The 17,146-nt window shown below is 38.9% G+C and overlaps 1 protein-coding gene and 2 long non-coding RNA genes across 47 annotated transcripts in view; 1 reads left to right on the top strand and 2 right to left on the bottom strand.

Moving 5' to 3' along the window:
- LOC125803927 (uncharacterized) overlaps window positions 1-16,982 on the bottom strand; it is a 100,228-nt gene extending 83,246 nt beyond the window's left edge. Inside the window, exon 1 of the long non-coding RNA XR_007440413.1 lies at window positions 16,921-16,982. This is a non-coding gene — a long non-coding RNA (uncharacterized LOC125803927). The remainder of the gene's footprint in view (window positions 1-16,920) is intronic.
- sorcs2 (sortilin-related VPS10 domain containing receptor 2) overlaps window positions 1-17,146 on the top strand; it is a 313,031-nt gene that overhangs the window by 272,443 nt on the left and 23,442 nt on the right. For all 44 annotated transcript variants that reach the window (XR_007440400.1, XR_007440398.1, XR_007440391.1 and 41 more), the window contains 5 exons: window positions 2,070-2,161; window positions 4,964-5,071; window positions 14,092-14,212; window positions 15,643-15,776; window positions 15,934-16,062. Coding sequence is in view for 5 of the 44 variants with exons in the window: in XM_049482681.1 (XP_049338638.1) it covers window positions 2,070-2,161; window positions 4,964-5,071; window positions 14,092-14,212; window positions 15,643-15,776; window positions 15,934-16,062 (584 nt within the window). In the remaining 39 variants the exon portion in view is untranslated. The remainder of the gene's footprint in view (window positions 1-2,069; window positions 2,162-4,963; window positions 5,072-14,091; window positions 14,213-15,642; window positions 15,777-15,933; window positions 16,063-17,146) is intronic.
- On the bottom strand, window positions 5,388-5,894 carry LOC125803925 (uncharacterized). 2 transcript variants are annotated; one of them, XR_007440411.1, is made up of 3 exons: window positions 5,825-5,894; window positions 5,589-5,669; window positions 5,388-5,453 (listed from the first exon to the last, which is right to left on the bottom strand). It is a non-coding gene; the product is annotated as an uncharacterized LOC125803925 (long non-coding RNA). The 2 variants fall into 2 exon arrangements; XR_007440410.1 differs by having other exon boundaries at window positions 5,415-5,480.

Here is a 17,146-nt window from a genome sequence, read left to right as displayed (position 1 = left end):
GTGCAGCGTTATAGAGAGTTTCAGTGCTATACAGAGTCCAGAGCCGTGCAGCTCCGAGGCTGAGCAGCAATAGCATTAGCTAGATGCTAACCGCTAAGCTAGCTAGCTTATTCACTGAGATCAGTATTATCTAAATTTTACTCGTCAGGTTGTAAGGAGCAGTAAACACACACTCCGTGCAGCGTTATACAGAGTTTCAGTGCTATACAGAGTCCAGAGCCGTGCCGCTCCGAGGCTGGAGCAGCAAATAGCATTAGCTAGCTTATTCACTGTTCAGAGATCAGTATTATCTAAATTTTACCCGTCAGGTGTAAGGAGCAGTAAACACACACTCCGTGCAGAGCCGTGCCGCTCCGAGGCTGGAGCAGCAATAGCATTAGCTAGATGCTAACCGCTTAGCTAGCTAGCTTTTTCACTGTTCAGAGATCAGTATTATCTAAATTTTACCCGTCAGGTGTAAGGAGCAGTAAACACACACTCCGTGCAGCGTTATACAGAGTTTCAGTGCTATACAGAGTCCAGAGCCGTGCAGCTCCGAGGCTGGAGCAGCAAATAGCATTAGCTAGCTTATTCACTGTTCAGAGATCAGTATTATCTAAATTTTACCCGTCAGGTGTAAGGAGCAGTAAACACACACTCCGTGCAGAGCAGCAATAGCATTAGCTAGATGCTAACCGCTTAGCTAGCTAGCTTTTTCACTGTTCAGAGATCAGTATTTTCTAAATTTAGCACTTTTAATACTGCTGGAGCAGTATTATTAGAGTTAGATGCTAATCGCTAAGCGTTCACCGTTCAGAGGTGAGTTATCGGCCTGTAAGTCTGTGCTGCTTTGCCTGGCTAGCATTAGCTAGATGCTAAGCGCTAACTCTCTCAGAGGTGAGTTTTATCAGCCTGTAATCTGCTTGTTTACCGTGTTAAAACAAGCTACGGGGGACGAATCGCTAGCTAATATCTCACTGTCTTACCAGAACACGCAGGATTACTCAGTGTAACGCTGTCGTTTAAGTTTGGGTTAACTTTACTAGTTTAGGTGACTAGCTAGCGTGCTAGCGGATAGCTATGCTAACGCTGGTGCAGCAAGCCTTAGTGGACATCTGGAAATCTAAGCTTACTGTAAATAAACTGAAGCACGTTACTCACCCAAATAAACAGTTTTCAGGAGAGGAATCTGTGTAGATTAATATCCAGCACTCGTTTGACTTTGAAAGAGCTAGATTTATATATACTGAGACGCTCCACCAGCAAGCGACCACCCCCGGTGGGGGAAGGGAAACATGGCGCCACCCCTGTTCACTTTGATATAGGCACCCTTTCTAGTGTCACTTAACGCGCCTTATAATGCGATGCGCCCTATGTATGGAAAAATAGCAGAAAATAGGCGTTCTTTGATAGTGCGTCTTATAATACGGTGCGCCTTATAGTCCGAAAAATACGGTAATCATTTTAAACCTTAAATATTAATAAATGTATTTAAAAAAACTATTATGAAGGGGCTAGGCTTACAGGAGTAGTAAGGGACAGGCAGGGTCAGTAACAGTATGGCAGCAAAAACAGGGACAGAAAATCCAGCCCAGAAGGGGCTAAGAGACAACATACACAGACAAAAAATACAAAAAATGCAACGGACACAACCAATAAAAACAGAAAGGCAAACATTGAGAGTCGGAAACAAAAACAAGTTGGTAACAAAGGCAATAAACAAAGGAAACATGTTATACAAGAGCTAGATAACTAGATTCAACACTCTGCATGGAACAGAGCAAACTAAGAGGTATAAATACTAGGAAGGACAGGTGGAAACAATCAGTAACTGGGAGAGAGGGAACGCCGTAGCATCACGTGAACAGCAGAGTCAGGAAAGTTCAGTGGGACTGACTGTTCACTTGCTGCTTAAACTATACACCACCCTTTAACAGAAGCCACTGAAACCAGATCATCACCATGTTCTACACTTCACCTGGAAGTGGTTTTAATATTATGGCTGATTGGTGTATTTTAAATGTATGTTTTATCAGTAAAAAATTAACGGAATATAACTTTTGTAATCTATTTTCTTCATATTGTTTCAGGTGTTTGAAGAGGAGCACCATATTCTGTATCTGGATCACGGTGGAGTCATTGTGGCCATTAAAGACACGTCCATCCCATTAAAGATCCTGAAGTAAGTTCACTAGCGCCCTCTGGAGGACTGGAGGTTTATCTTAAACAAATGAACAATTAATCTATTATACATATTATATACAACTCTGGAAAAAATGAAGAGATCACTTCAGTTTCTGAATCAGTTTCTCTGATTTTGCTATTTATAGGTTTATATTTGAGTAAAATGAAAATTGTTGTTTTATTCTATAAACTACAGACAACATTTCTCCCAAATTCCAAATAAAAATATTCTCATTTAGAGCATTTATTTACAGAAAATGAGAAATGACTGAAATAACAAAAAAGATCCTCAAATAATGCAAAGAAAACAAGTTCATATTTATAAAGTTTTAAGAGTTCAGAAATAATCAATATTTGGAGGAATAACCCTGGTGGTTTTTAATCAGAGTTTTTTTCATGCATCTTGGCATCATGTTCTCCTCCACCAGTCTTACACACTGCTTTTGGATAACTTTATGCTGCTTTACTCCTGGTGCAAAAATTCAAGCAGTTCAGTTTGGTGGTTTGATGGTTTGTGATCATCCATCTTCCTCTTGATTATATTCCAGAGATTTTTAATTTGTTAAAATCAAAATGCACTATACTATAGTATAAAGGGTTGTATATTACACCCTGAGCAAGGTGTGTTGTGATGCTCATTGCTATCTTACACCTCACAAAGAGTCTATTTTCATACCTTTGGCCTGCGTCATTTAAATAGCAACAGTGCATTAGTAGTTTTAATCTGTGCAAGGTGTACTTTTACCGTTTTCCCGCGATATACACAAATACCCAGAATAATAGAAATATTGGTGTCAGTTTTACAGAATTTTACCTTTTATTCTTTTTATTTTTAATTCAATTTATTTGATTATAACGCCACCATGTGGAGAAATTAAGCAGTAACTTCAGTAAATCTAAATTATCTTTAAATAAACATATCCCTATTTGACGCCACACATCGATAATCATATGATATATCACAAGATTGATATTTTAGCCCACCCCTGTCTACTACCAACTCTTTAGGGATATACAATATACACTTACACACACACACACACACACACACACACACTTTCCCCCAGGCATATTAGCAGCTGTTTGGCTGCAGAGCGTCACTTCACACACACTTATTCAGCTGGAGAAAGAAAGGGTTGTATCCTCCCTGACATAATCCCCCCAACCCCCTCTGCCCCCCATCACCAAGGGGCTTTGTAGTACTGAGACACACACACACACACACACACACACACACACACTGTCACTGTAAAGCCTCCAAGCCAGGCTAAACACTTGAACATATGCAAAACCTCTAAATGTCTGAAACACTGAATCTGCTGCTGTTTAAACACTAGAAATGATCTTTTAGCGAGAGCTGAAGAGTCTGTTTACATCCAAACACTATTCATAATTCATAATTTCAGCAGAAAACATTCACAAATATGATTCACTACAGGTATCTGAATAACCCAGTGGTGCCAATCGATTAAAAAATGGATTCATTACAACAAAAATCAAAGACTAGTAGCCTATAAATCACATCTTGGTAACAGAAAACACAGGAGCTCCACTGACTGAATACAACCTAGACAGACGCCAACAGTCAGACGTTCATCGCTATCTCGGTAACACAGGCGCTGTGCCGAGCCGAGCGTACACCCCCACTTATTACACACACATGAACACACAGCAGCACAAACCCAACTTTTACATCAACAATAAACAGAATAGTAAATAAAATAACATTGCTGTTCCCGTAAATGAGCTGCTGGAGCTCCTTCACAGCGTCAACCAGCAGCTCAGTTTCCTCTGCTGAGAAGAGTTTGTTGAACACGTCCAGGTAGCTGCACCGTTAAAATAGCAATCCACCAAAGTCAGTAAGAGCTCACCTGACCTACTCTTAAAGAGAATGATGAGCAAGAGACACTCTGATTGGTTTATTTCACATTACGCCCAAAATGAACCACACCCATGATTAATTAAGAGAATTAGTGACATGACTTTTGCACAATTTGAGGTGTGCAAGATATAGCAAGGACACACTGATACGCCCTAAATCAAGCTAAAATCAAGTAAAAAATATATTCTGTAAGTTTAAATCACAGTTAGTTTTTCTCAGCTCTATAAAAGCTTTCAGTCCTCAACGCTCCAGACTTCATTAGTAATAAATATGTCAGTGTAAATATTAGCGTCTAAATGATGAAGTGCTGCGTTTATAAAACGTTAAACCCCATAACGAGCCTACAGACATTAATTATACCAGTATTGATTTTCTATCTATAATTAATGTCGTGCCACAAAAATACACTCCACTGCATGGAGCTGCTCTATAGTGTTTACAGTGTTTATAGTGTGTATATAGAGTTTTTAGTGTATATATAGTGTTTATATACTGTTCATAGTGTATATAGTATTTATACTATTCATAGTGTATACATAGTGTTTATATAGTGTTTGTAGTGTATATAGGATATGTATAGTGCTCATAGTGTATATAGGGTGTGTATATAGTGTTTATAGTGTATATAGGGTGTGTATATAGTGTTTATAGTGTATATAGGGTAACTGTAATGTAGTGTAATGTAGTTGTAGTATTGATAAGGTGCTATTAGTGTGATCCGTGTTAATAAATACTACAGTACAGCAGAGTATAGCTTAGACTATAGTGCATGTACATTATATATCCAAAAGTATATACAACAGATTAGCTCCACCCATTCAGCCTACAGCAGTTTAGTTTAGCTCCACCCATTTATCCTACAGCAGTTTAGTTTAGTTTACACTAAATGATGATGATGATGATCACCTATCATTTCAGGTTCAGTGTGGATGAGGGGCGGACGTGGAGTGTCCATAACTTCACCAGCACGTCTGTATTTGTGGATGGACTTCTGAGTGAACCTGGAGACGAGACGCTCGTTATGACGTAAGAGCAGAACCTCGTTACTCTCAAAACACCTGACCTTCAATTAACTCTCAAAACACCTGTCCTTCAATTAACTCTTAAAATACCTGACCTTCAATTACCTCTCAAAACACCTGTCCTTCAATTAACTCTTAAAACACCTGACCTTCAATTACCTCTCAAAACACCTGTCCTTCAATTAACTCTCAAAACACCTGTCCTTCAATTAACTCTTAAAACACCTGTCCTTCAATTAACTCTCAAAACACCTGTCCTTCAATTAACTCTTAAACACCTGACCTTCAATTACCTCTCAAAACACCTGTCCTTCAATTACCTCTCAAAACACCTGTCCTTCAATTACCTCTCAAAACACCTGTCCTTCAATTACCTCTCAAAACACCTGTCCTTCAATTACCTCTCAAAACACCTGTCCTTCAATTACCTCTCAAAACACCTGTCCTTCAATTAACTCTTAAAACACCTGTCCTTCGATTAACTGTCAAAAGCCCTGTCCTTCAATTAACTCTCAAAACACCTGTCCTTCAATTAACTCTTAAAACACCTGTCCTTCAATTTACTCTCATAACACCTGTCCTTCAATTAACTCTCAAAACACCTGACCTTAACTCTCAAACACCTGTCCTTCGATTAACTGTCAAAACCCCTGTCCTTCAATTAACTCTCAAAACACCTGTCCTTCAATTAACTCTCAAAACACCTGTCCTTCAATTAACTCTCAAACACCTGACCTTCAATTACCTCTCAAAACACCTGTCCTTCAATAAACTCTTAAAACACCTGTCCTTCGATTAACTCTAAAAACACCTGACCTTCAATTAACTCTAAAAACACCTGTCCTTCAATTACCTCTCAAAACACCTGTCCTTCAATTAACTCCCTCTTCTTTACCTGTCCCACCTCTCTAGTTATTCCTCTCAATCTAACTCTTCCTTTTACCTGTCCCTTTTCCCACCATGCATTTTTATTTATTTTTATTTATTTTCTCATAACCGCAGCTTATCAGGAACATTAGATGCACATTACCAGACATGACCTCAAACCAACAATTAACTAAAAAATAATAGATAGATAGATAGACAGACAGACAGACAGACAGATATATATATAGAAAGATAGATATAATAAAATAAAGTATAAAAATATAAAAGTACAGTCTTTAGTGTGTGTGTGTGTGCGTTGTGTGTGTGAGTCACTAGGGAGGGGAGGATGAGATAACCGCCTAAGCAATGATTGGCTAAGGTATAGCAAGATTACGTCTTCAGCCAATCAGAGAAAAACAGGTGGGTGGTTGTTTAGAGCGCATAGTGAGAGATGGAGAGTGAGGAGGACTCCAGCGGCAAAACAGCCTTTTCCAGATGGAAATACAGACTCTATTTCACACTCACTAAGGTCAAAGGTTAAAATGTGCACGTTGAGTTCACATCACGTCCTCAAACGAAAACTTTGTCACGGACAAACCTCTATGCAGGTACTCGTCTTTGCTGTCGTGCACTCTATACATCTGGCTTATGAAACATGCTCTGAGAATGTGGGGGCCGGGGGGTTATGGGGGTTACAGGGGCAATTAACACAAAAGTAACGCAGTAGTTACTTTTACTGGTAACTAGTTACTTTTATAGTGGAGTATCTCAGTTAGTAACTCAATTACTTTTTCTGAGAAGTAACTAGTAACTATAACTAATTACCTTTTCAAAGTAAGTGCCCAACACTGATTATGATTAGTGTAATTTTCTGACCTTGAACATCCAGCATCTTTACGCTCATCCCCTCACCCACCCAGGAGACCAGGCTCTATAGGAGACGTAGTTTTAACCCGGGGGAGAAACCAGTGCAGTCAGAGTGGGATCGGGGTCAGTGGGGACGTGGAGAGTCCACGCCTGTCTCTGGGGTGATGGAGGGACTCCATTGAGTGTGTGTGTGTGTGTGAATGAAGGATTGATGGTAGGTGTGATAGGACTGGGCTGGTTTTGGTGCTGCAGTTCGATTTCTCAGAGCTGCAGAGCTGGAGCTGATAATGAAGTGTGGTGACAGGAGGAATCACTCCAAGGACAAAAGGAGAGGAAGGAGGAATATCTCTCCTCACGCCTCCGAGAAACAAAGAGCTCATCAATACGTACAGAACAGAAAAATCTGAATCATTTACTGCGTTTTTACACACACTGTATAATCCCATTACTGAACAGAACCCTGCACAATTCTTCCATAAAACTACCTACTTTTTACACACACTCATTTTATTTACACTGTAGTTATTTTCTATACTCTCCAAATTCCACAAAAATCTAAGGTCCACAGAAAGTTGTTCTCCAAATAAAATAAACAATTTATTGCAAATAATGAACGAAAAGTTTTCAGGAACTTTAAATGAAAATTAAAAATAGGATTGCAAAGATAAACCAGGGATTAACAAAAAACTAAAAAGGTGCAAGTTCTCTGGCAGCATGGACTTCAGGAAGTGAGGTCAAAGACTGTGTCTTCCTGCTCTGGCCACGCCCTCAAGGTAGCAGCACCTGAGAAAAACACAAACCTAAAAATGACCATTTTGGCTCCTACACACACTCAGCACTTAACCAACCAACACACACCGGTGAGAAGCAGCAGCCAATCGCGCACAGCATACTCTCAACCGGAAACCACCGTCCACCTGGAGGAGTTGACGCAGCATAAAGTATAAATCCATATCTGAGCATTCACACACATAACAGAACAATTTAGAGTATCCAATTTACCAGATTTCCATGTTTTTGGACTGTGGGAGGAAACCCACACAGATATGAGGAGAACATGACATTTTATTTTCATTATAGTTTAATTTTCTTTTATTTTCCACCTAGCATCAACATAGCAACACCAAGAAGATCAGGGTGAAAGGAGGATAATAATAAAATACAAAAAAACAAGGACAGAACTACAATCTGTAATTATTGTATATTACTAAACTACAGAGGTCCTATTTAACAACTACACAACTAAACTACACAGGGCCCTCTGTAGTTTAGTAATATACAATAATTACAGATTTTAGTTCTGTATCTGTTTCTTTGTATACTTTATTATTCTCCTCCTTTTACCCTGTTTTTCTTGTTGTTGCTACATGGTTGCTAAGGTGATTGCTAAGGTATTGCCCGGTGGTTGCTATGGTGTTGCTATGGTGTCCGTGGAGGTTGCTATGGTGTTGCTAATTGGTTGCTAGGTATGGTGTTGCCATGGTGTCATCTGTGGTGGTTTTTCAAAATTTGAGAATCAAGATCCAAGATATTTATTATTGTCACGTCACAGAGTGCAGGAGTACAGGTGAGTGAAAAAGGTAGGTGCAGGTTCCCACTAGTATTCAAAAACAATATTTACAACATATAGTAGAGTAGAATAATAAAAAATAAATAAATAAAATAGAAATACACAGTTAACGTAAATAGTATACACTCTTAGTGTACTACTAGTATAAAGTGTGTATGTGGAAAGTCCAGAGATAGTCCATTTGCTTCCTAAGGTGTTGGTAAGTGGTTGCAAGGTGGTTGCTAAGAGGTTGCTAAGAAACAAGTTGCTGGTCATAATGTTATGGTTGGTTGCTATAAGTGTATAAGTGTTAGTAATGGGGAAACTCATTCATTAGAAGGAGTTTTTGTACATTAAGTATACTTTACTGTATTTTTACTTTAATAATAATTATTATTATTATAGTTATAATTAGAACTGTTCCTCCTGAACATTTGATAAATTTTGAATTATTAAATTAATGGGCTCTCGAGGAAAAATCATCAAAGTTTAAGTTAAAAAAGATCTTTTAGTGTATTTTTTTCTGCTGTTAAAAATGACGGCGGGTCGTTCTTCACCCGTGAGCAGCTGGACGGATCAGGATCAGGATAATGAGGATTAGTTTTATGGTTAATGGGTTTCGGTGTTCCCGTTTCCAGGGCAGGAAGGTTTGGGCTGGAGTTTAATTGAAGTGATTTTAACAGCCAGAAGCTTTAATTAGAGCTTTAATTTAAGTACAGACTGTTAAAAATGGGTCGAGCTTCAGAGAACCAGTCCCGTCCCGACCTATCAGAGTGTCTTCATCACTTCACCACCGGCTCTAAACCAATCAGAGAGCTCCATCTACAGGCAGCAGCGATTAGCACCTGAGTCATTACCAGTATTGAGTTTATTTAACTATTTATCATATTTATAGGAGTTCACTCTACACAAAAAAAATCATATTTCTCTGCTTAGTCACTTTTAATTTCCTGTTATGAATGTGTCCACCCTGTGACAGCAAGCTGTGCGACAGGGGGGACTAAAACTTAAGCTTTACATTTATTATATTTATAGGACTTCAGTCTATACCAAAAAATCATATTTCTCTGCTTAGTCACTTTTAATTTCCTGTTATGAATGTGTCCACCCTGTGACAGCAAGCTGTGTGACAGGGGGGACTAAAACTTAAGCTTTACATTTATTATATTTATAGGACTTCAGTCTACACAAAAAAAATCATATTTCTCTGCTTAATCACTTTTTATTTCCTGTTATGAATGTGTCCACCCTGTTACAGCAAGCTGTGTGACAGGGTGGACTAAAACTTAAGCTTTACATTTATTATATTTATAGGACTTCAGTCTATACCAAAAAATCATATTTCTCTGCTTAATCACTTTTTATTTCCTGTTCTGAATGTGTCCACCCTGTGACAGCATGCTGTGCGACAGGGTGGACTAAAGCTTAAGCTTCACATTTATCAGACAACACAGCAATCATATTTCCATATTACAGCATGCAATGTTACAGGGTGGACAATTTTATTGGAAACTGTCATTTAATGAATCTAGACATAGAGCCACAGACATTTAGAATTGTTCATATTGACTGGCCTACGTCTGTTTCAAAAATTCAAAGATTTTCTTAATTTATTTTAATTACCGTGATATTTTACTGCGACAGGGTGGACTTCAGTTTAAGCTTTACATTTATCACATTTATAAGAATTCAGTTGACACAGAAATCATATTTTCCAGCTTAATTACTTTTTATTTCCTGTTATGAATGCGTCCACCCTGTAATGGCAAGCTGTGCGACAGGATGGACTAATGTTTATTCTTTACATTTTTTACTTTCATCATATTTATAAGAATTTAGACTACACAGCAATCAAATGTCCCTGATAAATTTCTTATTATATTTCCTGTCATGCATTCATCCACCTTGTTCTAGCAAGCTGTGTGACAGGGTAGACAATTTTACTGAAAATTGGCGTTTGATGAATTGATGATGAGCTACAGACTTGTTGAATTGTTCATTTTATTTTTGTTCTCTTTTAAAGATACATTTAGAATTTCTAAAATTATTTTAATTACTGTGATATTTTATTGCGACAGGGTGGACTAAAGCTTTACATTTATCACATTTATAAGAATTCAGATTATACAGAAATCATCATTTCTAGCTTAATCACTTTTTATTTCCTGTCATTAATATGTCCACCCTGTTCTAGCAAGCTGTGTGACAGGGTGGACAATTTTACTGAAAAGACATGTTGAATTGTTCATGGTGACTGTCTTTTTCAGTTTCAAAGATACATTTAGATTTTCTAAAATTATTTTAATAACCATGATATTTTACTGCGACAGGGTGGACTAAAAAATAGTGTTTATAAGAATTTAGACTACACAGCAATTATATTTCCCTGCTAAATTACTTTTTATATTTCCTGTCATGCATCCATCCACACTGTTAAAGCAATCTGTGCGACAGGGTGGACAATTTTATTGAAAATTGTCATTTGATGGAAACGTGGTTGAGTTAAAGTTGCAGAGACATGTATATATAAATATATATTGATATTATTTACTGTGATATTAGGGTGAACAGCTCTGTCTTTACATTTATCATATTTATAAGACTACACAGAAATCATGTTTACAAATTTTGTTACACTTCCTGTCATGTATTGCCCACTCTGTTATAGCAAGCTATGTGACAGGATGGACAATGAATAGGTAACAATTTTAGTAAAAATTGTCATTTGATAAACCTAAACATGGAGCTGCAGACGTGTTAAATTGTTCTTGTTGTTCTTGTTCTCTTTTAAAGATACATAAAGAATTTCTAAAATTATTTTCATTACCATGATATATTACTGCGACAGGCTGGACTAAAGCTTATGCTTTACATTTATCACATTTATAAGAATTCAGATTACACAGCAATCATATTTTCCAGCTTCATCACTTTATATTTTCACATTTTATTGCATTTCCTGTCATGCATGTGTCCACCCTGTTACAGCAAACTGCACCTGTTTAAAGGGGAATTCTTGGGCACAGATAAGTGAATCATTGCAAATGCATATAAGTATCTTAAAACCTTAAGAAAATATGCTTTTTAGAATGTAATTTAACCTCTTAAAATAATTATTCAGTGTAACCAGATGGTGCTTTTAAACGATATCCAGTCTTAATAAAAAGTTCATGTGTAAAAGTGAAGGTTAATGTGATTACTCTGTATGTGTGTAATAATGTGTTTATTCAGAGTAAATGATACATTGATAAGTGTATTGTTACACATGTTTATATGAACTTTATTCACTTTAAGCACTAAACGATGCTGCGACACAAAGGACGTGTTATACACTGCAGGTCTACAGAAGCTCTAGAGCCGCTTTAGTCTTTTGTGTTGGAGGTTTGTAACTGGCTGAATGTAAAGAGCCACTGGAGTGAGACTGGCGCTCGTTAGCCACATGCTAATGATTAGCGAGACGCCCTGTCGCCGGGCTGTTTCTGAAGGTCCTGTTCCAGATATGAGCAGCTGAACACGGCGTGACGTGTTCAGCGAGGGTCACGCTCCGGTGGACGGGCGATTCTGATGAATGGTGGGAACTTCCTCCCAACGTTCTTTAATAAACCCAAACACCAGGATGTTCTCAGCGCCTCTGCGGGACGTCTTTAGGATGTTCGGGTCTTTTCACAGCGGATCAGCTGTGAGTGACGTTAGCTTCCAGACTCTGAATGGTGGGATTCAGTGTGGAGGGCTGCCTCTTAAACCCAGGATTGTTTGGAGTCTAGAATGTTTTCCCTTATTGATACTTTGTTATATACTTTGTAACATTACTTAAGTATAAATATAGGTTATCTATACTTTACTGCAGTAATTATTTTTACACTACATTACATTTTAAAAACAGTCTCGTTACTCCTGTTTCATTTCAGCTGGTTTTCATTCCAGCTTCTCATCGTTCAATAAAACCCCTATCCAGATAAATCTCTCCATCCAGATAGAGTGAATCTGATTGTGATTGGATGTAGAGAAGTATAAACATACACCATTCCCACTCCCTATTGGCAGAGATGTATTATAACGAAGTAGAGCTACAGTACTTCACTACTGTGCTGGAGTAGTAAAAAGCTGTATCTGTACTTCACTGGAGTATATTTTTTCTCCTACTTCCACTTTTACTTCACTACATATTTTCCTTCTGCTTTTTACTCCAGTACATTTATTACCTGCTGCTTCTTTGCTGGTTACCAGGGGCGTCACCTGACGTGATGTTCCACTCCTAATACGTCCTGTGTGCGCATGCGCGTGCGCGTGTGTGCGTATCGGGTTGTTTTTTTCTAAATAAAGGGCAATATTTAGATTATTTAAAAAAGGTAAAGAATAAATAAACAGTATAAAGAATAAATAAACAGTATAAAGAATAAATAAACAGTATTTCATTGCTCCGTGTGGTAAGATGCCCTGAAAAATCCATCCCGAGTTTTAGGTAGCTTATTTCCACTTATAGCTGTTTGAAAAAGGCCAGATAATGGAGCTTGAGGAGGATTTTTTTGATAGAAATAATCTCTTTATCTGTTAAAAAGATGTTTAAAAAGTAACACTCCTGCCCACTGTACCTTTATAGTTTGTGTCTGATTTGCTCAACACTCCTGAACTTCTGATCCTACAATCCCTCCTGCTCATTAAAATGATAAAAATGCTAGAAATCATTCCAAACCCACATTATGACTAAAGACGGAGCGGTAGATGATCTGCACTGTCTCACCAGGTTTGATAAAGCTGATCTTAAGAAGGCCACACTGCTCCCGTTCTGCCTTTTGCTCTGCTGCCTGCCTGCATTGAGAACACCGAAGCTTTGTTGGTTTGTTTTTCAGATGTTTTTAGTTCATGTTTTATTTGTTGGAGTGGTTTAAGAGAAGAGAGGGATGCTTTAAAGGTGGAGAGACATCGTTGATCTGTTGTTTACAAAGAGCTCAGTGTTTTAATTTGATTTTACAATAGTGATAGACCAACTAGTGACCTGGATTAGTTCGAATATCCTAATGGCTTGTTGTTTAGCTTCTCTTTTGTGTAAGTTTGTTTTAGTGAGTTAATTTAAGACTTAATTTAAGTGTACTCTATCCTAAGTACAAAAAATGTTGAATACTTTAGTACTTATGCTTAAGTATGATGCTTAAAGAGCACTTCAACTTTTACTTAAATCTCTTTTTTGATAAAGTACTTCTACTTTTACTCAAGTACTCAAGAGAACTCCAGACAAACTCCAGTCCAACTAAACTACTTTAATATATTTACATTCTTCTAAAATACATTCATTTAAAATCAGCATATATGCAGCTGAAACACTAGAGAACAGCCGAGTGCAAAATCCCAAATTATATTATCAACATTAACATTTTAATATTTTAACATTATTATAGTCATTATGGCTTTTAGAAAAATGTGTTTTGGGGAGGGGGGGGGGGGTGGTAGTGCACTATAGGACTCTGTGGGCGTGGCCTAAGCTTTTGTTCTTAATGACTTTTTAATTTTTTCTCCTTACATTACTTTTACTTTTATATTTTAAGTATTTTTGAATGCAGTACTTTTATAAACACTTTTACTTAAAGAGTAACTTAAAGCTTGAGTTGATACTTCTTTAATTTCTACAGAAGTATTTAGTATTTAAATATAGTATCTATATTTCTGTGTCTGTGTGTGTGTGTGTGTGTGTGTGTGCGTGTGTGTGTGTGTGTGTGTGTGTGTGTGTGTGTGTGTGTGTACAGGGTGTTTGGTCATATCAGTTACCGCTCAGATTGGGAGTTGGTGAAGGTGGATTTTCGGCAGTCGTTTCCTCGGCAGTGCACAGAGGACGACTACGACTCCTGGAAGCTCACCAACCTGCAGGTACTGCTCACCTGTCTCACAGCTCACCTGTCTCACAGCTCATCTGTCTAACTGCTCACCTGTCTCACAGCTCACCTCTCTAACAGCTCATTTGTTTAAAAGCTCACCTGTCTAACAGCTCACCTGTCTAACAGCTCACCTGTCCAACAGCTCACCTCTCTAACAGCTCACCTGTCTCACAGCTCACCTGTCTAACAACTCACCTGTCTAACAGCTCACCTCTATAACAGCTCACCTCTATAACAGCTCACCTGTCCAACAGCTCACCTCTCTAACAGCTCACCTGTCTCACAGCTCACCTGTCTAACAACTCACCTGTCTAACAGCTCACCTCTATAACAGCTCACCTGTCTAACAGCTCACCTCTATAACAGCTCACCTCTGTAACAGCTCACCTCTTTACCAGCTCACCTGTCAAACAGCTCACCTGTCTAACAGCTCACCTGTCTCACAGCTCACCTGTCAAACAGCTCACCTGTCTCACAGCTCACCTGTCTAACAGCTCACCTGTCTCACAGCTCACCTGTCTAACAGCTCACCTGTCTCACAGCTCACCTGTCTAACAACTCACCTGTCTAACAGCTCACCTCTTTACCAGCTCACCTGTCAAACAGCTCACCTGTCTACCAGCTCACCTGTCTAACAGCTCACCTGTCTAACAGCGTACATGTCTACCAGCTCGCCTGTCTAACAGCTCACCTGTCAAACAGCTCACCTGTCTAACAACTCACCTGTTTAACAGCTCACCTCTCTAACAGCTCACCTGTCTAACAGCTCACCTCTCTAACAGCTCACCTGTCTAACAGCTCACCTCTCTACCAGCTCACCTGTCTAACAGCTTACATATCTACCAGCTCACCTGTCTAACAACTCACCTGTCTAACAACTCACCTGTCTAACAGCTCACCTGTTTAACAGCTCACCTGTCTAACAGCTCACCTCTGTAACAGCTCACCTCTTTACCAGCTCACCTGTCTACCAGCTCACCTGTCTACCAGCTCACCTGCCTAACAGCTCACCTGTCTAACAACTCACCTGTCTAATAGCTCACCTACTGTCTAACAGCTCACCTCTCTAAAAGCTTACCTCTTTACCAGCTCACCTGTCTAACAGCTCATGTGTCTGTTTCCCATGATTCTGGCCTGTTATGCTGAAATTATGACTTATTTAATTAGTTATTTTATTATTTTGTGAAAAATACTTTTTACATATTTTAATAAAATAGTGACTTTTTAAACATTTATTAATAATAATGGCCTTTTATACTAAATGTATGACTTATTTGAATGGCTATTTTATTATTTTGATTATTTTGACTCATTTCCACATTATTCTGGCCTTTTAAAGTGAAATTATGATTTATTTGATTAGTCTTTTTATTATTTTGATGTTAAGTGTTGGTTTTTAAAGCAGAATTTGTGTGTTCCCAGGGGGAGCAGTGCATTATGGGACAGGAGCGGACGTACAGGAGGAGGAAGGACTCGTCTCTGTGTATTAAAGGGAAGAGCTACACCTCAGCGCTAACGGCTAAACCCTGCCCGTGCTCCGAGAAAGACTTTAACTGGTACACCACTCTACTCCCATTAACACCAGTACAGACACACACCGGACACTTTAATGGAAACACATGTCTTCTACACACGAGTAAAGGAAGCACAGAGGCAGTGTTTCTAATAAAGTGGCCAGCACATGTAATATTGCATTGTGTGTGTGTATTATAGTGATTACGGGTTTGAGCGAGCTCCTACTCTGAAGGCTGAAGGCGATCGCTGTTACCCGGACTTCTGGCACGACCCGGACGCTCCACCTGATACCTGCCATATAGGACACACCTACGAATCTAGCACAGGGTAACACACACACACTCCCACACACACACACACAAACAGATAAACTTTAAGAAATGATGGTCAGTCAACCAAAACATTTCAATAACTTTGAAAGTGTCCTCGAGTACAGTCACTGCAAAAAAAACATAAAAATGGTGAAACTGGCACTCATCAGGACCGCCCCAGAAAAAAGATAGAAGAGAGAGAGTTTCCTCTGTTGTACAGGATAAGTTCATCAGAGTTTCCACAGCTGTTTCAGAGCGTCCTTTCCTATTGGTCAGTGGCTTCCTATGGAGATTACACACATACACACACACACACACACACACACACACACACGTACACACACTAGTGTGGTGGGGTTTCAGCTGTGTTAAGCAGAGCATGACGAGTAGGAATAGAGCTCTCAACGGGGACCTCACAATCTACACACACACACACACACACACACCCACACTCACACTCTCACACACACACACACACACACACACACACACACACACACACACACACAAAACCACACACACACACACACAGCTTTACATAAAGCTTATCCTATATGTGAATACAGGCGAGCAGCATCCACACTGCATACTAATCAGAATACACCATATCAACAAATGTATTGGGACATCTTCTGTCTCTACTGTCCAAATAAGACTTTCTACTAGAGTGTGTAACAGCATTGCTGTGAGGATTTGATTGCATCCATATAAACAGAATAGTAAATAAAATAACATTGCTGTTCCCGTAAATGAGCTGCTGGAGCTCCTTCACAGCGTCAACCAGCAGCTCAGTTTCCTCTGCTGAGAAGAGTTTGTTGGACACGTCCAGGTAGCTGCACCGTTACAATAGCAATCCACCAAAGACAGAGATCACCTGATCTACTCTTAAAGAGAATGATGAGCAAGAGACACTCTGATTGGTTTATTTCACGTTACGTTACGGCCAAAATTACATGACTTTTGTGTGTTTCGAGCCGAGCAAGGTGTACTTTTCCCGTCATTATGATAGCAAAGACACACTGACACGCCCTAGATCAAGCTGTATGGTTGAGGGATTGCATATAGATCACTAAAATAGGGCCTATTTTGTGTACTTTTAC

This window comes from Astyanax mexicanus, chromosome 8 (assembly GCF_023375975.1).
Source record: "Astyanax mexicanus isolate ESR-SI-001 chromosome 8, AstMex3_surface, whole genome shotgun sequence".
Classification (NCBI taxonomy): Eukaryota; Metazoa; Chordata; class Actinopteri; order Characiformes; family Acestrorhamphidae; genus Astyanax; species Astyanax mexicanus.
The sequence above is the reverse complement of the archived record's forward strand: the minus strand, read 5'-3'. Positions and strand labels throughout refer to the sequence as shown.